General features: G+C 43.3%; 1 protein-coding gene and 1 long non-coding RNA gene across 3 annotated transcripts in view; one reads left to right on the top strand and one right to left on the bottom strand.

Moving 5' to 3' along the window:
- The window catches only part of TSLIG3B (tRNA splicing ligase complex subunit 3B), a 29969-nt gene extending 28121 nt beyond the window's left edge, over positions 1-1848 (bottom strand). For both annotated transcript variants that reach the window (XM_090033510.1, XM_090033509.1), the window contains exon 1: positions 1493-1848. In XM_090033510.1, the coding sequence (XP_089889636.1) occupies positions 1493-1698 (206 nt within the window). In that variant the 5' untranslated portion in view covers positions 1699-1848. The remainder of the gene's footprint in view (positions 1-1492) is intronic.
- Positions 1155-14918, top strand: LOC149871936 (uncharacterized). The gene is made up of 4 exons (XR_016440322.1): positions 1155-1255; positions 1826-2126; positions 10083-10256; positions 11844-14918. It is a non-coding gene; the product is annotated as an uncharacterized LOC149871936 (long non-coding RNA).
- The last annotated feature ends 5061 nt before the right edge of the window (positions 14919-19979 follow it).

The following is a 19979-nucleotide window of genomic DNA, read 5'->3' on the forward strand; positions in this document are numbered from 1 at the left end:
GAGGGAAAAAATGAAGAGTATTAATAAAATATCTACTATTACACATAGATTTTTATACTGCTTTAATATAAACCATTTAAGAAATATTTAGCGTTAGGAGAATTATGGTGCATTACTGGAATGCATCACAAAGTGGGAGATGTACGTGTTCATGTACCACAGATAAGACAAATCACTCAATCTTTCTATTTACCCTGTAGCATTTCAGGCTATACTGAATACACTAGGCATCAGGGCACAGTTTACAGGGGTGCTCAATTTTCAAAAACCACTTCAGCAAAACTGTTTACCGTTTCATCTTAGATCAGCAGCAAGCAAAACCAAATTAACAATGCTTAATTTCACCTTTCCAAATTCACACATTGCAGGGACACTGGGCTGCAATGTTTGGTACGTCCAGTTTCATTTAATACACCCCTCAATTTCAAAACCTACTGGAACATTTATTTTTGTTAAATTACCTCCTAAAATTTGCTTGATTATTTTTCTGTAGTCGAAAAAAAAAAAAAGAGGGAGAACTAAGAGCTGGCATTTTCCAAGGACTGCCTTGGGTCTAAAATGGTTGACGACCATGGGCCTACGAAGTGCATTTCTACCCTGCCTCCTGCCTGCCTTCACACTGACACGGCTAACCTCTCGCTACCTTTGAGGCAGACACAAGGGCCAGTTTTCACAATCCAAATGCATTCAAATTCATGAGGACGGTAAACTCCAACCATGAATCGAAGCGTGACAGAAAAGGCTGGCTGCTCCCCAGAGCACCACCTACCCCGCATTTTCTTTGAAACAACTGTATATGCATGCAGGACCGAGGACAGTCGCTGCACCAGAAGAGAGAGTTGCATGGAAATCAGCCACCAGCATTGGTGGCTTGCTCCCCAGAGGGAGATTCCCCACCCTGGTTGCCAACTCTCACAATTTGCAGTATTGCTCTGAAGGTCTACGATTGGGAGATGTGAAAAACTTGGCTCTTTTATTTAAGTGTGCAATTGTGTATAAATTTGAATAAAGTGTAGACTTTTATTTCTGAATGAGGGAGCTAAGGAAGTGACTGTGAGGCAGCTAGGGGTTGCATCAAAGGTGGAAAAACAGACCGGTGTCAGTGCAGCTGCCTGGCTGGGCGAGCCCCCATGGGGAGAGGCAGGGTTTCTTGGGGGCGGAGGCTGGTGGGGCAAAAGGCGCTGAGAGGACGGCACCGGCCAAGCCCACGCCAGCCAGGCCGAGCAGCACAGGAAGCGGGGCGAAAAGCAGCCTCGTAAGTCAGCCTGCCCGCCCTACCTGTAGTTGCAGTATCCCAGCTCCCGCCACGGGGCTGCAGGGGACGCGGGCTCCAGCTCCCCCTGCTCCGTGGCCACTTCCCGGGCCCAGGCGGAGGCTACGGGCGCACACGGGGCCCAGGCGCCCCTCGAGAAGAGGAGGGCCAGGCCCGGCCCGACCCAGCCCGGCCCGGCCCGGCGCCCCTGCCCGCTCCCCTCGCGGGTCGCCGCCTCACCCCAGCGCCTCCAGCGTGTCCAGGATGTCTCCTTCCATCCTCAGCGCTGGCTCCAGCTCCTTCATGCTCCCGCGGCGCCCGCCCTGTGGTGTCCCGCTCTCACAGGCCCGGCTGCAACCGCCGCCCTCGCCGCGCGTTCCCGCCAGTAAACGTCCGCGGCCCGGCCCGCTGCTGCCGCCGCCCCCAGGGGGCCCCGAGCAACCCATGGCAGGCTGCCAGCCCCCAAGGGAACAGCCACGTTTCCCACATGTTTTCCCCTCTAAAGAAGAATCCACTTTTAAAGTTTGCTCACGACCTTTTTATACGTTCTTGCAACCCACTTCTCGGTTCCAGCCCCCAGGTGCAGACACGCCGGACTAGATGACCCCTGGAGGTCCCTCCCAGCCCCACTTTTCTATGACGATCTCTCTAGCACAGTGCACAGATGCGTGGAGTGATCACCAGTCCCTGTTTGGGCCGGATAGCCCCAGAACCGGATCATCAGGTCCAGGGGCTGCACGACTCCAGGGCAGCATCTGTCCCAGATTTGCAGGCCCCTCCCGTTTGCAGCTGGGAGTGGACACATGAGGCATGCCCACACACGTGCGTGTGGTGGGGAATACAGCTGGGCAGCATGGAGAGCAGCTTCCTGCAGGTAAGGCGGGAGAGGGACAGGTTTAGCTTCTCCATGGTGGGGGAAAGACTGGGGCTGGTTGTGCTTCCCAGCCGGGGCAGGGCATGGGCCCAGGGTGGGGAGCATGATGGAGCCATGGGTGACTCATCCAGCAGGTGTGGGGGAGGAGGGGGGCAGCTGCCTGCTATTGCATGCACCCCCTGGTAAAGGCAGGGAGGGACACATGCCCCCCTGCCAGATTCGTGCATGGAGCAGGGGCAGTTGCGGACTGCCTGCTGCAGCCTTGGGGCTCCCTGCCCTGCTTCCCTACCCTGGGAGTCCTGCACTGGCCGTGCACCCAGTTTGTGTCTGGTAGCAGTGGGGGCAGGGGTGAGGAGCTGTGCTCCCTGCTGCTGCCAGGCAGGCAGGAAACATGCAGCCAGTGTGGGGCTCCCAGGGGAGGGCAGCAGGGTGGGGAGCCCTTAGCCCACAGAGGGTAGTCCACGTCTTCCCCCACCCCACTCGGTTCTGTTCAGGCTGTGCCACTGTCGGGGGTGGGAAGGTGGGCATGTGTCCCATTTTTCCATTTTGAAAAGGCTGTCACCTTACTTAAGAGTCCAATCTGTGAGCCATGGACCTGCCACAGAAGTTGCAGGAGAAAAAACCTGGAAGTATTCTCCCAAATTATTTGTACATGAGCATGCAGTAATAGTCTGCCTGGTGACAAATGGAAGCGGCGCATAAGGCAGCCCAGTTGGCTGACGCAGTCTGCGTATGGTCAGCCTGTGTTTTCCTGCAGCACAATGTGGGTATGGTGAAGGGGACATGTTCTGCTCCCTGCTGGAGCAGCAGAATCCAGTGTCTGACAGCACTGTCTCCCTGGAAGCAGGGGTTGCCGGAGGACTTTGTTCTCTTTTGAGAGAAGCCATATCATATATAGACATTTGCTCTTCCAGGAGAAATTCAATCCTGGTTGTTCCCTGGTTATTTTTTCCTGGAACAGGCATTTTTACTCTGAGAGAGAAAGCATGAACATCTGTACACTTGTGGTTTTTCCTGGGAGAGCAGCAACTCTCCCAGGAGAAACTGAACGTCCTTATGAGGCCTCAGGCACTTCCTATTATGCCTGATTTTACCACACATTTCTATTAATATTGATTCATACTACTACATATACATATATGTAAATAAATCTAACTAGGATAATATCAGTAACATTAATTCTGATATTTCATAACTTCTGAGTGCTGAACTTTGCAACCTTAGTATAGTTTGCATTCATAATCATAACTTTGGGACTTTATATATAAAAGTGTTATGTTCAACATTCAAAGATACTAACTACTGATGGTACAGAGAAATTGTCTCCAATTTGTGGTTAATGCAAGCAAATGACTGTCCACTTTCAGGATTTTATTATTGCATATTATAAGGTGCAGCATGCTTAGAGCAGCGGTTCCCAAACTCTGGGTCGTGCCCCAAATGGGGTTGCAACATCAGTGGATGGGGTTGTAGCGCAGTGCTGTCTCTTGCACCAGGTCCCACCCACTTGGGTACTGCTAGGATGGGATGAGATGGGAGGGCAGGAGGCTGTGGGACCTGGCCCTGGGGAACCTAGGGAGAGTAGGGGCCTGTGGACTGGGAGTGAGGGGCGCCTGAGGCCCCTCATTATATATACCTACAGAGGGAAACGTGTTATATCACATAGGAGTATAATAATATATTAAAATACAACAGACAAGGTTTTATGGGGTAGAGTAAGCAGTAGTCTAAAGGAAATGTATATTGTCTGTTCACCTATTCTTCCCTGAGATGCTCAAATCCAGGTCTTTAAAAGTATTATGTATATTTCTGTTAATAAACAGAAGCATGTTATATCTATGTGACTAGCACTGTTCATGATATACGTTTTATGGTAAGTCGTTAGAAGGAATTACTCTTGGAAAAGCAGTATTCAGGCTCTTCATGATAAAAATAAAAATGTGTAGAGACACAATAAGTGTAAGTTTCATAAAATCCATTAATATTTTCCTTTATAATATACAACATGGTGAAAAAACAGATCGAATGTGAAGAGATGAGATGCAGATTACCTAACAGCTCTTTCAATGTAGAGCACAAACAAATCTACACACCTCTTCCTGTATATTTTCATTCAAATAATATGCATTATAAAGAGGCATTTAATAGAAAATTATCAACCACTAGAGGGGACCATAGGACCATAGGAGCAGAGAAGAAAGGGGAATAAAATATACAAAGTACTAACAATTTTTTTTGTCTAATACCGAGAGCTTGTCTATATGCAAATATGTACTGGCTTAAATAAATGTGTAATTCAAAATTGATTGAATTAAATCAATGCAAAATACTATGTAGACACTTTTCAATCAATATAAGTAACTTATATTGATTTAGTTTAAATTGATTAAGGACAGGTTTAAGCTAAAATGAAATAGAGTATTCTTAAGCCAAAATAGGAGTGTTTTCAGAGGGTGTTACTTTGATTCAATTTAAATTGATTTAAATGAAAATGTTTCAACTTCTGTCTGCAGACAAACAGCTTTTCTTTTAGCTGTTGGGAAAACCTTGCCCGCTGATCTTTAAACTTGTCTACAAACAAAAGTTGCACATATGTAACTTAATATAGTTTAAAAACTGATTTAGTTAAACCCAGTTTTAAGCCCATAGTTGGCACGCAATTCAAAATTGCTTGGATGTCCACCCAAAATAACACTAGTTTTACTAAGGGTATGTACAGAGATTCAGGGAGGTTAGGAGGAAGATAGATCAACTTAAAAATGGCCACTCAATCTCAGAGGGTTTGGGAAGGTCAGAGGGGGCTAGCAAGGTCCATGGGAGGCTGGTGGGATTGGGGAGGCAAGCAGGGTCCCTAGCGGGGTTGGTGGGTCAGAGTGACCAGCAGGGTCTGTGGTGAGGCTTGGGGAGGAATGAGGGGGATAGCCTCCACCTCCCCAGAACCATGGGTTATTTTTAGTCTCCTGTCCCCACCACTCCCAGACAAACAACCCTCCCAGCAAACAAACCTCCCAATCCTGCCAACTTCCCAACTTACTTCCTTGGCACCAGTGAATGCTATTTTGCTCCCAGTAAAATAGCACTGGGAGCAGCTTGCAGGATAGGGGGTTTGGCAGGTGGTGGCTGGTCTGTGAGATGGGTTAGCCAGCTGGGAGTAGAGCGTGGGGATGGTGAAGGGTGCTAAAAATAGCTCAGTGCCAGTGCAGTAGGAGGATAGGAAAAGCCAGCTGTTTTACAATTAAGGCTGCCTTCCTTGGAGACTTTATGAAGTGCATAAATAAAAGTTCTCCCCACCAGATCACTCTCACACTCTTCACCAGTACTCCTTTTTGCCAAGACCAAATGACTAAAATAAAATGTGGAGTTTCTAGACCCAGAACTATACCTAGGGCCAGCAGCTGGGCCTTCCCAGCCCTGGGATTGCACTGGAGACTGAACAGAAGTTTAATTCGATTGATCTCACTGGACCCAATCAAGTTAACTGTACCTAGGAGGTAGTCTAACTTAGATCAGGTTGGGCATTTTTAGATAGATCTAACCTTCCTGATCTTCCATACAGTGTGCACTTAGATTGGATCCAAGTGTAAGGTCTGCATCACGGCAAATTACATTAGATTGGGTGGCCATTTTTAATGTGATCTAACCTTCCTCTAATCTCTCCAAACATCTGTATATACCCTAAATCCGTTTACAGTAACAGTTAAACTGATGCAATTTTATGTCCAGTCCACACATTCAAAAGAATTAGATGTAAATTACAGTTTCACTAACTAAAACAGAAATATAGCAATTTACGTGGGTTAAGAATCCTGTGGATCAAGTAAGTAGTGCTCATTGATTGAAGGTGCACACACAAGGCACATTTACAGTAGTAAAGTCTGTCTTTATACCATTGTAAAGATGGGACAGACATGATATACAAACGAACACCAGTGAAAGTCACTGCTATAAAGTAAAGATACTGCTGGGAAAGTCAGGTGTGACTATACACTGGTACACATGTTGTGTGTCTGCAGTTCAATTTAATTTCATCTTAGGATACCATTTGCACAATATAAATAGGATATTATTAGCTCCCTGCAATCTAACTGTGAGGTTCTGAAGTGGTGTCCATTTTAGGCAGCTACCTTTGACAGCTGGCTGGGTGTCCCTGAAGACATGAAGATAACTTACATCGCCATTCAAAATAATGAAATGTTTACAGGTGTAAATGTTTCAAATATCTGCTTCCTATCATTGAAGCTTGCCTCCCATTATAGATTTCATAGACATCAGGGCTGGAAGGGACCTCGGGAGATCATCGAGTCCAGCATTTGATTTAGATTCTGTCTCCCCAAACTTCATCCAACCCACCTGACCTTGCTGCATATAGATTTCAATCAGAAAAGAACTATTTTGAAAACTTTGTGACAAGGTACAGGAGAGATAAGTCAAAATGAAAGGATTTTTTTTTTTTTATCAGGGACATTTTATTAACTTTGTTGTGTTATATCTCCAAGAAGTTCTGGGTCTAGAAACTCCACATTTTATTTTAGTCATTTGGTCTTGGCAAAAAGGAGTACTGGTAAAGAGTGTGAGAGTGATCTGGTGGGGAGAACTTTTATTTATGTACTTCATAAAGTCTCCAAGGAAGGCAGCCTTAATTGTAAAACAGTAGGCAGGAATCATATTAATTTAACTTGCTTTAAATATTATAATAGTGTATTACTTCTGGCTACAATTTGTCTAGCCCTTGTGAGTATGTAGTTGAGGAGAAGGAATAATACCTTTCTCACATTCTATGATCAGAATCATAGTTTCTGGAAAGGGAGCACAGGCATTGCTCCAAGATTACTTCCTCAGGAGCACATGGTTCTCCAAAGACAGTGAGGCAAAGTGAAAGAGTAAAGCAAAGCTATTTCTACACAGGACCAGCTGCACAAGGTGAGTTATATATTCCAGCTACGGAGTGCAACCATTTCAGTACTTTCCCCTCCTGAGCTGGTATGACTCTCCACTATTCTCAATACAGGGCACATCTACATGTGCTATTAATGCTACAAAGGTTTACTGCCTAGTGAAATACTGGGCAGTAAGCCTTCTCTGGGAACATGCCTACATTGACAGGACAGTTCCTAGCCAGCCCCAGGCTGCTTGAGGAAATCCCTGCACAGCCCAGAGCTGGCTGGGAACTTCCCCAGAAAGGACAGTTCGCTGCCAGCCCTGGGCTACGTGGGGAAGCAGGGAGCTCCCAAGTCCTGTGGCAAGCTGAGCACCACTGGGAGGGGAAGCAGGGCAGAGAGCTACCCCATCCAGGGACTGCTTGGCTTCCAGCTTTTGGTAGGAGCTTGAAGCTGAGTAGTGCCAGGACGGGGAGGAGTTCCCCATCCCCTGTGGCCCTTGAGTATTGGGGCTGACTGGGAGCAAATTTGTTCCTGGTCACCATCTACACGTGCACTACTGAGCCATACCCAGTGTGCAGTTAGTTTACTACCCATATTTACAGATAGTAACTTAACTGCACAGTAGACTAATTTACTGTACAGTAAATGGTGCGTATGTGTAGATGCTGATGCTTTACAGAAGATTAGTCTACCGTGCAGTAAAGCATCTCGTAGACACACTCACAGAGTTGTACCTGTGAGACGCACTCTAGCTCTGTGAGATTATTGGCTCATGGAGCTAAAGTAAATAGTGCACAGTTTAATAAGAATTTTGCCATTTACTTCAATAGGACTAGGACTGGGGGCCTGAAAATATTTCAGTAAGATATGTTCTTAATTGTTGGGACCACTAATGTCCTTGGCAACTACACTTCCCCCTGAACTTTTGATTGTTCTGATAGCAGCATTACAAAGAAAAGGCACTTCTTTGTACCTGAGATGCATAGATTTGTACCATACAGACTCATGTTAGTCAAGTAGAAGTCAAATAAGACAGCAAAGTAGAAGGGTTGTGAAGTGAGCATCGGCCAACAAAAGTTTGTGCTACACACACACACACACACACACACACTTTACTTAGCCGAAAAGCTCCAAATCTACCATGCCTTGTACTTGACTTCAAACTAACACGGCTAACTACGTGGATGGCAGATGGATGGCAAATTGTCTAGATGGTCATACCCAGACAGTGGTGGCGGATGGGTCATTTTCGACCTGGGCAGTGGAGTCCCCCAGGGCTTGGTCCTGGGGCCTGTACTGTTCAATATCTTTATCAGCAATTTGGATGTGGGTGTGGAAAGCACGCTGTCCAAATTTGTTGATGATACCAAGTTGTGGGGCAAGGTGGGTACTGTGGAGGGGAGGGAAAGAATCCTACTAGACCTAGACAAATTAAAGAGGTGGGTGGATGAGAATATGATGGAATTCAGTGCAGACAAGTGCAAGGTACTACATCTAGGGAGAAGGAACCTGCAACCCACCCACAGGCTGGGGAACACCTTCTTGTCAACATGTTTGCAGAAAGGGATCTTGGAGTCATTGTTGATTCCAGGGTGAACATGAGCTGCCTATGTGAGGAAGCGGTCAGTAAGGCTAAATGCACCTTGTCGTGCATCTACAGATGCAGCACAAGCCGGTCCAGAGTGGTGATCCTTCCCCTCTGTGTGGCGTTGGTCAGGCCACAGTTGGAGTACTGCATCCAGTTCTGGGCACCGCACTTCAAGAGGGATGTGGCTAGCATTGAGAGGGTCCAGAGGAAGGCCGCTCATATGGTCAAGGGGCAGCAGGGCAGGCCTTATGAAGAGAGGCTAAAGGGTCTGAATCTATTCAGCCTGCACAAGAGAAGACTGAGAGGGGATCTGGTGGTGGTTGACAAACTCACTGTGGGGGACGAGCAGGAATTGGGTAAGGCTCTGTTCCCCCGGGCACCACCCGGGGTTACTAGGAATAATGGCCACATATTGTTAGAGAAAAGGTTCAGGCTGAACATCCGGAGACATTACTTTACAGTTAGGGCTGCCAAGCTCTGGAATGGACTCCCAAATGAGGTGGTACTCTCCTGCCTTGGGGACTTCAAGAGGAGGCTGGACAGATATTTGGCTGGGGTGATATGACCCCAGCACCCCTTCCTGCCTGGGGCAGGGGAACGGACCTGATTATCTGTTTAGGTCCCTTCCGACCATAAGCACTATTATACTATGATACATCTCTCTACTCATGTAAGTATTCCAAAAGGCAGAGTTAAGATTCTCTGAATAGGCCACACTGTTTATTCCAATGATTCCTAAAGGGTGTGCTAGGACACACTAGTGTACCACCAAAGCAACAAAAGTGTGCTGCATGATCCCCCTATGTGACCAGCCACTCAGGGGCTTCCCCCAGGGGAAAAAAATCATTATAGTGATTAAGATATACAGTGGAGTTGCTTCATATGCGCATTTAACTTACATGAATTCATCATACGTGTATGCCCCGGAGTGCTGATTGTTTGGATTCAGCCTGCAGCTGCTCCCCACAGCACTGCGCACGGGGCCAAGCAGCTACATTGGGAGCAGCCCTGCTGGGAAGCTGTGCACACTGGCCAAGTGGGAGTTTGGTGCAGGCTGCCCTGGGTGGGAAGGAGGGACTGTACCACTGGATGGGTGGGGAGGGGGGCGGGGGGGAGCAGACTGTAGCACTGGGTAATTTTGACTACATGCGATTTTTCCCTTACTCGCTGACTTTAGAACCTAACCCCTGCATAAGATGCGACTCCACTGTATAGCAAACAATCAAGAGGGGATGAGAGGATAATTCTCTATAGTGTCCTTTTGACCTCTGCTCTCAGATGGGACTTGTGAAAAGTGATGATGCTTTCTGTGGTGTGGACAAAAAAGTTTGTGCAGCCACAAACTCTTGTGACATATGCCACCAAACTAGAAAAAAAGATCTGGCCTCCTCTGCAGCAAATCTCCAGCCTGGCAGGACAAAGCAATGCATATTCCAAGTTCATAATTCTCATTCTTTAAAAATAAACTGTGCCCATTTTACTCCTCAGACCATATGGAATGAATCACTTCAGTGAAGCATTCTGTACATCACATCACGATTTACACTGACATTATGATTTCTTAGAAGATAAGTGGAAGCAAGAGCTGCATAGATAAAGCCCAGTCTGTTAAACGGGTTCTACAGGTGCATAATCCTATTAAGCTTAACCTTGCTGGTGTGGGTAAGTAGAGAACTTAACCTATCATATTATTTCTGTTTGTGGTTTTGTCTGTCCTGATCTTAAATGAATCTCTCAGTGAACACACACAAAGTTATTTGAAATCTTATTCCTATCTATAAATTTGTACCTCATTGTTTTTGATATCCTTCCTGCTTCCAGTCTTCAAGCAAAGGAAGTGCAGCAAAGGTAGACATGCGTCTAGTTACAAAAGCCCTGTGGGGCTGCATAAGGAAACTCTCTCAGGACAGAAGCATCTCCCCCAGTTCTTGTAATGTGTATAAATATCATTGAGATGTTTACACATCACTGAAGCTTCTGAAGAAATCAGCTGCTGCTGTCAGTGGATTAAGAGGCTCCACGTTGAATGGAGGGTCCTAGCCTAGTCCAGCAGGTTTGCAAGACTTGCCCCTTTCTAGTTCAGCTGGGCAACTTGAAGCAACTAGTTCGGACAAGTGCCATTGATGTCTTAGCAAGTCAGTTGAGATATTTTTTCTATTCTATCTCCCACCTCAGAAAAGAATGACAGAAAAAGATATGAACCCATCTGGAGATATTTTCCGTACTTAGAAGTCCTTAAAAGTGAACCTAAGAAAGAGGCATTGGACTCTTACTGTTTTCTTTTGACAGTGTTTTTTGTTGAATTCATTTTTCTAATCCATCCTTTTTGCCATTCTGAGTTACAGCAAATTAATGAGTATAGAGTCAGAGTCATAGAAACGTAGGGCTGAAAGGGGCCTCTAGAGGTCATCTAGTCTAACCACCTGCCTGAGGCAGGATTATCCCTATCCAAACCATCTCATACAACCATAGTCTAAAAACTAAAGACATAAGACTACCATCAACCTTGAGACAACATAGACCTAATACGCTAACCTGCCACAGATGAAGCAAGGGAACCTCAGCAGCCAATGTCCTGCTTTTATAAAAAGTTGTCAGGCACACTCTCCCAATGTTTCTCCAGCTATAATAGTAGGCCATTCTACTGGCCAGAAAGGAAAGATGGAAGAGACAGTTGCTTTTTCCTCATAGTCTGTTACTGTCTTTTTCTTTTCTTTCTTCCTTTTCCACTAACCATTTTCAGCTTATCCCTGTCCTGTCCTCTACTATGCATTCCCCAATTTTGTTATTATAAGCATAGGCAGCAGGTGGGGTGAGGCCACACTTAAAAAAAAAAAAGTTAAAGAAACAAACAACAGCATAGAATTTGGTGCGTCTATTAATTTCAATACATTCAAATCCTGAATGTCAAGTAGGAGAAGAGAGTCAGCTCCCATGATTTTTGAACACTAAGCTTAGGAAGACTGAATAAATTCAGAATCTTCCAAGTTATCCCCCTGACTCTAAAAATCCTTCCACTCCCACCTCTTGTATTCCTTAACTGCTATTTTGTTTCCTCTCACATTGATGTCTTTACTCCCTGGTGTCCCTGTACCTTTTTCGGTATAGCTTTGTTCAGAAGGACAGAATGGCAGTCAACAAGAGGGACAGCTTTTTTATGTGGCCAGAAGTAAAGGGAGGAAGAACTTGTTGGGCTACACCACTGCGTACCTGAATTAAGGAAAGTTGCTGAACCATTTCTTTCCTCAGTTTCCCCAGATGAAAGATGATGGCACTAGTTGGCTTCTTTGTAAAGCACACCTCAATCCTCAGAAGAAAAGGGCCTACTGCGTATGAAGTGCAGGAATTATCTTCACCTGGGATGCGACAAGGACAAAACAGAAGCACAGAACATTATAGGGGGTGGGGATTAAGGTATCTTTCTTATCTTTTCCATCAGTATTGGAACATACAGAAATTCCTAAATTGGTCATATTCCAAAGTATGTTTAAAAAAATCCTTGGATAGAGTTCTATTATACCACAACAATACCTGATATGTTAAGTATATTTGTTAAAATCAGTGAAAGTATGTAGAGAGGAAGGGACTAATCACTAGGATTAAACACAGTAGAATCATGCTTTAAATGAATAACCAATAACCTTTATCATCTTACTCCCCTTGCCATAGTAAAATATCAATTCTAGGGTGCCTTTGTTGAAACAAAAACCAGGGTAACCATTGGGGATCACTTGAATAGTCTGATTTGTTCTTCTGAAAACAAAAATGTAAAAAAGTCTTTTAAGGAAAATTCCTGAGTCCTGAACGCAAAACTGAGAGCTGTGGATTATGAGACATCCTCTCCACTGGGGCTTGACTCACAAGTCATACTTCATAATTTGTAGCAAAACTGGGTTCTTAACATATTGGAATAAAGATTTTAACAAGTTTCCATCTGTTAAACCAGCAAATTGGCTTGGTATAATCATGCTTGCTGTTTTAATAAATAGGCAACATCCTTTTTCAAGCCACATCTTGAAATTATTTCAGAGGATTTAAACTTGCAGCAGTGTGGCCAGCTCTGAAACGCTTATATTGCTTGTTCGTTTGGACAAGATTGTACCACAAAGAGTACCCAACCTCATGGCCCAGTGGCTTAGAAGAAAGGCATCCCAGTGCCAGTTAGGAAGGGTGGGCTAAAGAGTGACCTCAGGATACTCACTTCCTTGACTAATGGTATTGCAAATGAGACATAATTGGTCTCAAACAGGAAGGGAGTGAACCACTGAAGTCCAAAAGCAACTCCCTGTCTGGAAGGTGTGCTTGCCACAGAAAAAGAGATCAAGTAACTACTTTGTGTGCATGAGAAAATGAACTGAAGGCACTTGTGTCTTACTTTTGAAAAGCACAAATGAAATGTAAACAAAAAATGGCACATCTTTCCCTACTCAGAATCTACTGCAGACACATTTCTAAATTCAAGGGCTTTTAGGGTTCTATACACAGAGTTTTAATTGAGATCAGCTTTACGTAGGCAGAAAGGATGTAGGACAGGACCCCTATGTATTGTATCTTGCAGTGGAATTCACTCCTGGCCATAGCATTACACTCCATAATCAAATGTGAGCTGAACAGAAATTAAAACAGTGTTGTGTTGCTGAGTGTATAAGCAGCTTGAAGCATTCCTCAGAGGGAGGTGGACTGCTCCCACATAGCTCTGTAGGCATCGACTCTGAAACCTAACGACGACAGCTTGTGTCAACTTCTAAAAAAACTTATTACCAATCATTTTTAGTAAAACAAAAAAATCCAATATGTTTATCCCTGTTTGCCCATCTCAAAGAACTGGCCACATTCCAGAAGCCCCAGTTATCTCTTATCTGGCTGCCAAAAACTTCAGCATCCCCTGACACATAGTGCAGTTTCATGTGATCAGCATAAAAATCCACTGCCTGCTGAAAATGTATGAACACAGTAAAATCAATTCAATACCTAAGACCATTTTCTTTGGGGAACAAAATAAAATCAATCACCTTTACCATTCACACTTATTAAAAACGAAAGCTGCCACGGGTAAGTATTCTTGACTTTTTTGCTGGGTACTGTGCTTAAAAGAGTCTGAACAGGGCAGAAAGAGACAAGAGACATTTACGTATGTATTTGCTTGTTTTGAGCAATACATATCTCAAAGCTATAAAAAAGGTTAAAAAAGAAAAATCATTAAAATAAAGATGGATGCATATAGGCTAGGTAAAGGAACCAACAGTGGGTGAATAATAAAGTGGAAAAGCTGAGGAAAATGGGTTAAAATGTCATCAGAGATGAGCAAACCTTGATAGGAAGGCTTTGCACCAGCCTTTGAAAAAGCCTCTGGGAGGCATTTTCCAAATGGCATCCTTGTATCAAGACAGTCCCAAATCTTAAGACAGATGAAGACGCTTGATTGAAATTGGGGACAGCTTCAATAAACTGAGCCTCTTTGGATGAACATGGGTAAAAAATTAGTTGGACATATTATTTATGGCAGAGAAGTAGAAGGAAAATTGGTCCAGGAAGCTGAGGAGAAAAAAATCCTTTGATGTGAAAAGAGGTGTGAGTATTTTGAGAACTACACAAGAACAACTTGTTTGGCTGGCAGAAAAGCAGAAGGATAGTGTCAGAAAGGAGGAAACACTGGTAATACACTTTTGTATTCAACCTTTTTGATCACAACACAGCTCCTTGGTGTCTTTCTGTACCACAAATTCTATAAACTCCCTCAAATTCGCAAAGATCTACGTTCATGCAAGTATGGAGTTTCAAGTGATAATACGTGAAGGGGGATAATTACAGAACATTTGTTTCATATGCAATATTTAAATAGTTTATATTCTGGATGTTAATAAGTTCTTTCAGAGAGTAAATGAAATGCCCTACCCTTTCCTCCTTACATAAAAGTCTGAGAGAAGACTTGAGCTTTGTTGGACTAGTAAAGGAAACAACTTCCAGAGTCAGTGAGCCTCTATTAATGGTATATCGTTACGGCAGAATTAACCTTTGCTCTTACTTGGCTGTTGCCCCCAGCCTCCCTCCTGCCCACACACAAAAATCTCTTAACTCGTATTTCCTAGTGCTTTCAACCTGAGCTTCTTGGCTTGTCTGGCACTACAGACTAAAGCCATGGTAGTGCCTTTATTTGGGCAGGTACTCATCCAATTGGCTGTGAAGATAGAGACTAAAGCATACAAGTGCTTGTAATCCTCCAGTATCTTCTCATGTATGACCCATGTGCCCAAAAAGACAGACAGTTTCTCCCACAGTTCGCTGGGAAACAATCACAGAATGATTCAACTTACAGTAAGACAAAGACCCGTTGGATGTGCCTCCAAAAGTCTTAGCAACACACAGGAGCACCAGTGAAGATCCAGTTAACCTGAATGTGACTTTCCAGTATGGCTGCTGTCTCCTGGGCTAGGGTAACCTAGGTACAAATCACCCAGGTGAGTCTTCAGTGAAGGCACAGCCTAGGAATTCTCTGTCCAAAACCCAGGATGTTCCACTGAGTCATGACATTTCAGACACCATAACAGAAAAGATAAATTTCTTCATCTCTGTTGGAAATGAAGAATAGAGCAGGGGCTTAGGATTTCAGAAACTCTCGTGCTTCAGCTTATCCAGTTAGGAGCAAGTGTTACTTTTGACTGCTAGACTTTGCAACTTCAATAATGTTTTTAATAGTTTTAATCTTTTAAGTTGTATTTAATTTCAAATCTTTTTATAAAAAAAGACTCTAATCTCAGTGGCCCCTATCAATCACAGTCCCCCAGGGCTCCTATCCAAACGGTTTGCCCCCTCCAGTGGTTCTTATCCTCCTCCCTTTGTCTCTTCTGCTTCCCTGCACATATTGTTCCCATCATTAGTTCAAATCTTGGTCTAGCACCTCATCTCAATCTTGCTGCTCAGTTAGTTCCAGTACTTTCCCATCCCTCTGCTCCCCTGTTCCCTCCCACAGTTGTTCCCAGATGCAGTCTCCTGACCCAACCAGTCCAACTTCATTCCCCTTGTCTACTCGTCTCAATCTCTATCCAACCAAGACCTATTGGTCCTGGATCCCAGCCCCAGCTTTCCTGTCCAAGCCCTTATTGCTTTGCCCAACCAGTCCCAGCGTCCATTCCCAGCCTTTGCTCTCAATCCCAGCTTCTCTTCTCTGGCTTCCAGTTTTGGTCTTCATACACATTAACCCAGGATCACAGTGAACCTTATACTCCCTTTCTACAGTCTCAGGCATAGCAGACTGTTTATTCTAATATGCTTCTTTCCCTCCACATTACTTTGGCTTTTGTCCCCTCTGCATTTAGAACACATAGTATTCATAAAACATGGGAGAGGAAGCTATCAGGTAGGTCAGTGAAAAAGTGCCAGAGATTGGCTTTCTATTCTCATTGATCAGCTCATTTGGAGCAGCTGGGATTAGCCATTGGAAAATCCAGTTTTGCCTTTGCCATTTAGGTCAGAGGAAATATGTTCAGTCTGGCCAGTACTAGGAGCTGTGAGAGGCTATAGCATACTTCAGAGATTTTAGCTACTAGAATAGAAGAAATTTTTATTAAATGTGAACAAACTGTAGTCGTTCAAAGGATTATAGTTGGGCAAATTTGGGAGGCAAAATGCATTTGCCTGACACAAAGGCCATCTGCTGCCAAGTTTTAAATTGCAGCTCCACAGCATGAGGGCAATAGAGTGGTTCAAAAAATGGTGGCCAGTTTTTAGCTTTGAAAAAACAGCATATTTTTGTTGGTCTCATTCTCTGAAACCACTGAAATATTTGATGAAGATTCATTCTGTGGAAGACACCCTGCATAGATAATTTGAGCCCAAACAGGGAAAGTTTGGCAGTTATAAGCACTGAAGACTGTGTCAGGCAACCTTAGTAATAACCAGCACCGCTTGTCCCTAACACACACACACACTCTCTCTCTCTCTCTCTCTCATACACACAGATTAATACACAAGGATGTATATATAATAGAAAGTGACTCACCTTTACATTGGGCTCTTAGGTTTTCTTTGCCAGATGATTCATTAGTGTTGCTTCTGCAAGAAGCTATTCAGCCATTCTTAAGCAGTCTGCTAGAAAAGGGAGAGAAAAAAATATGTTATTTTTGGAATGCTCATTTTGTTTTTTTCTTTGTTTGTTTTCCAAATCGATAATGGTTTATTTTTTGTACAGTAACTCTTGTTCTTTTAATTTTTTGTCTCCCCTTCCCCCCATCCCTACCACTGTTGCTTGAAAACTGTGGGTGGCAATTTAAACAGTGAGCATCACATGATGTCACCTAGCAACTCAATGTTCATAAATAGCAACAATCTTTTTTTATGGCTATTTTTCCCCCATCAGGAAAAATACTTAGACCCATTCCATTCTGATAGTGCTGACTTCTTCCCTTGACCTTTTAGCATATTTATTATTTACATTTTCATTTTGCAAATGGGTCTTACTCCAAACTTTGACATCCAGTTGTCTGATCTCAAAAGGGCCCGCAGCATATTTCTGAGCTTAACCCAAGAATAAAATTAAAATTTCCTCAGCACCCCAACAAATGGTTAAAAAAAAATTCCCTGTAAGCATCTGCAGTGTACACACTCCAAGTGACTACAAAGCACTGCAGCTGAGACTAAATCAGAATTGTTATCCACGAAGGATTTTTTTTTTACATGCATTTTGGGAATACGCCAGAAACTGCAAGAGACTTCTCGATTCTCTCAAGTGTTTGTCAGAATGTTGTGTCCTCTTAGTTTTATGTTTTGTAAGCACCATTAAGTACTAAACCACCCTATACAATTATTATTAAGGCAGAAACAAAATAATATTTCAAACCAAGATGAGAAGTTTGTGTGGGCACATGCTGTTGACAAGCACCTTTCAAAAACTGCGGAGGAAATGTAGCCAAGTTATTTAACATCCAGGGTATCTGGTAGCTGTCCCTTAGCAGATCTCTGACTGGGAGCACAAAAAGGACTGAATACCATCTCTGCAACACTGATTCCTTTTTCTAGACAATATCCCCTCAAAGGGTTGAGGGATCTGTAATGGGGAAGGAGGCGTGGTGGCATGGATAATGCCAGAAGACCGATATTAATCCAAATATCACTTCCAAAACATGTACAGATACTCTCTAAATTCCCCTACCCCTAATCTAGAATCAGAAGAGCAATGGACTAAACCATCCAGTTAATAAAACCAATTATTCAAGTATGTCTCTTTTATTGGCTTCCTTACTTACACTATATATCACTTCACAAGACAGATCAAGCAAGTGAACTCTGCTTTCCTTCCAAGAAACTCCTAGAGAAACCCCTGTAATTTGTGGAATAACATTCCTATTTTCCACAACCTCTTCTTATAAAGCTGACCCCAGATGTATCCAAGGAGTGCTTTGCTGGTATAGATATATACCAGTAGGACATACAAGCTAAACTTTACTTTGGTAGCTGTGATGAATTGGAATATATCTGTATGATAGGTGATGAATATGGTGAATGCCACTGTGCGTTTGAGGGGTACTCACTGCAGAGTTAGATCAGGAGATGAGTGGAGCCAAGTCTTATAAGGCAGGTCAAACTACCTATAAAATTTATCCTTGAAACAGAAGTCTCTGAAAACTGTAGACTATTGGTATCTGAGCCACTTCAAAAACAGAGGCATAACTCTGGAGGAAAATGTCATTTTATTACAGCCTAGGTATTACAAGTTTGAAACATCTATAACAATACTGAAATTTGGTGTCATTAATCAATGAATGGCTTGATCCATATTATACTCTCCTGCAATAAGCTATGAAAATGTTTGTGTAAAGATTGTTTAATATGCTGTATCTTTTAATTAAGTATCCTGCCAGAACCCAAAAATAATCCTGAACATTGACTTTTAGTGGAAGATGGGGGTTAGGAGTATACCCGTTTCCCTTTTTCTTGTAATGTTAAAAAACATGACCTGAAATTTTGTATCAGCTCTAGAAAGTGAGAAAAGAAAGGACAGATTATGATATTTGCAGAATAGTATTTTACTGACTGACATTGCTAGATTTTTAACAGAGATGTATACATGAAGATAGTGCAACTGAATATATAGAAATATACAGTTCAAGTTTAAACTAGTTATATCTTTCAAACTAAAGTCTATATTGGTTGGAGCCATAGGAAGAGCAATTTCTTAGTTCAGAATTAATTTTTCACAATGCTTAATAGAATCATAGATCCCTTTGACTCTAACATAAAGGTTTAAAAGCATAACTGAATGAGAAAAGTAAAACCTTGAAAACATGAGACGTGACAAAGCTGTACATCGCAAACAGGAACTGCAATCATGTAGCCCCAGGAAACATAAGCAGTGCTATGTATGCCTGTATGCCAGTAGGTGGTGCTCTTTAGCACAGCACACAAGTACATGTGTTAGCTTCATACAGAACAATTTTCAGTCCCCTCCCCTAAAGGAATTCTTTGAATTAACAATGCAAATTGTGAATAGACAGGACAACCTTTCTTGTGTAGTGTTGTATTTCTCTTTTCTTTCTGTTAATGTTTGTCCTCCAAATGTTTCTGCTTTGGTAGATTTGGCTAATTTGGATTGTACCTGCAGGGGCATGTGGAGCAGGTGATACGTGTATGTTTCCCAAAGTTAACTCCAAAACTCAGAACTGGCAGAGAATGTAGTCTGCCACTTTGTGCCTGATCTGTAAACAAGAGATCCTGGATTCAAATGGTTTTTTGTTTACAACTCAAGAAGCCCTTTTTGTCCCACCCATGTTGGAGGGACAGACACTTGCAGCCAGGCTTTTTTGCTGACAATTCCTTCATTTGACTAGCTACTTATAGAACCAGGCTTATCAATAGGGGTGTGCGAAATGGGCAGTATTCAATTCAGATTCAGAGAATCAGCAATTCAGCCATTGACACAATTTTTATGTTTTTCCTCATACTTTGAAATACCAGGTGCAGCTTGTGAACACTGCAATGCTGGGGCAGATGGAGTGTCCCACAGGAGCATGGGGGGGTCCTGCATGCTTGGCAACAGGCCTAGAAGTAGACTAAAAGTACTTCTGGTCCATTTCTGGGATGGTAGTTTGTTGGTGAACCTAGATACTTGGCGTATAAATGGGAGTATGTGGGTCATACTTGGGAACATCCCAGCTAGGACATGCTGCTGGTGTTATGTAGACATATCCTTAGGCACCAAAGTCCTTGAATTTGATCTCCATTTTCTAGTCTTAGTCTATGTGTCTCAGTTTGCCACCTATAAAATGGGGACTCTACTTTCCCTAATTTACAGGGATGGTGCAAGGATAAATATATTAAAAAGATTGTGAAGTGTTACTGGAGACCATTTGATTATCATGGCTAGAATGAGAATGACTTGTAGGAAATAAC

This window comes from Crocodylus siamensis, chromosome 2, assembly GCF_052110815.1.
Source record: "Crocodylus siamensis isolate JL-2025a chromosome 2, ASM5211081v1, whole genome shotgun sequence".
Classification (NCBI taxonomy): domain Eukaryota; kingdom Metazoa; phylum Chordata; order Crocodylia; family Crocodylidae; genus Crocodylus; species Crocodylus siamensis.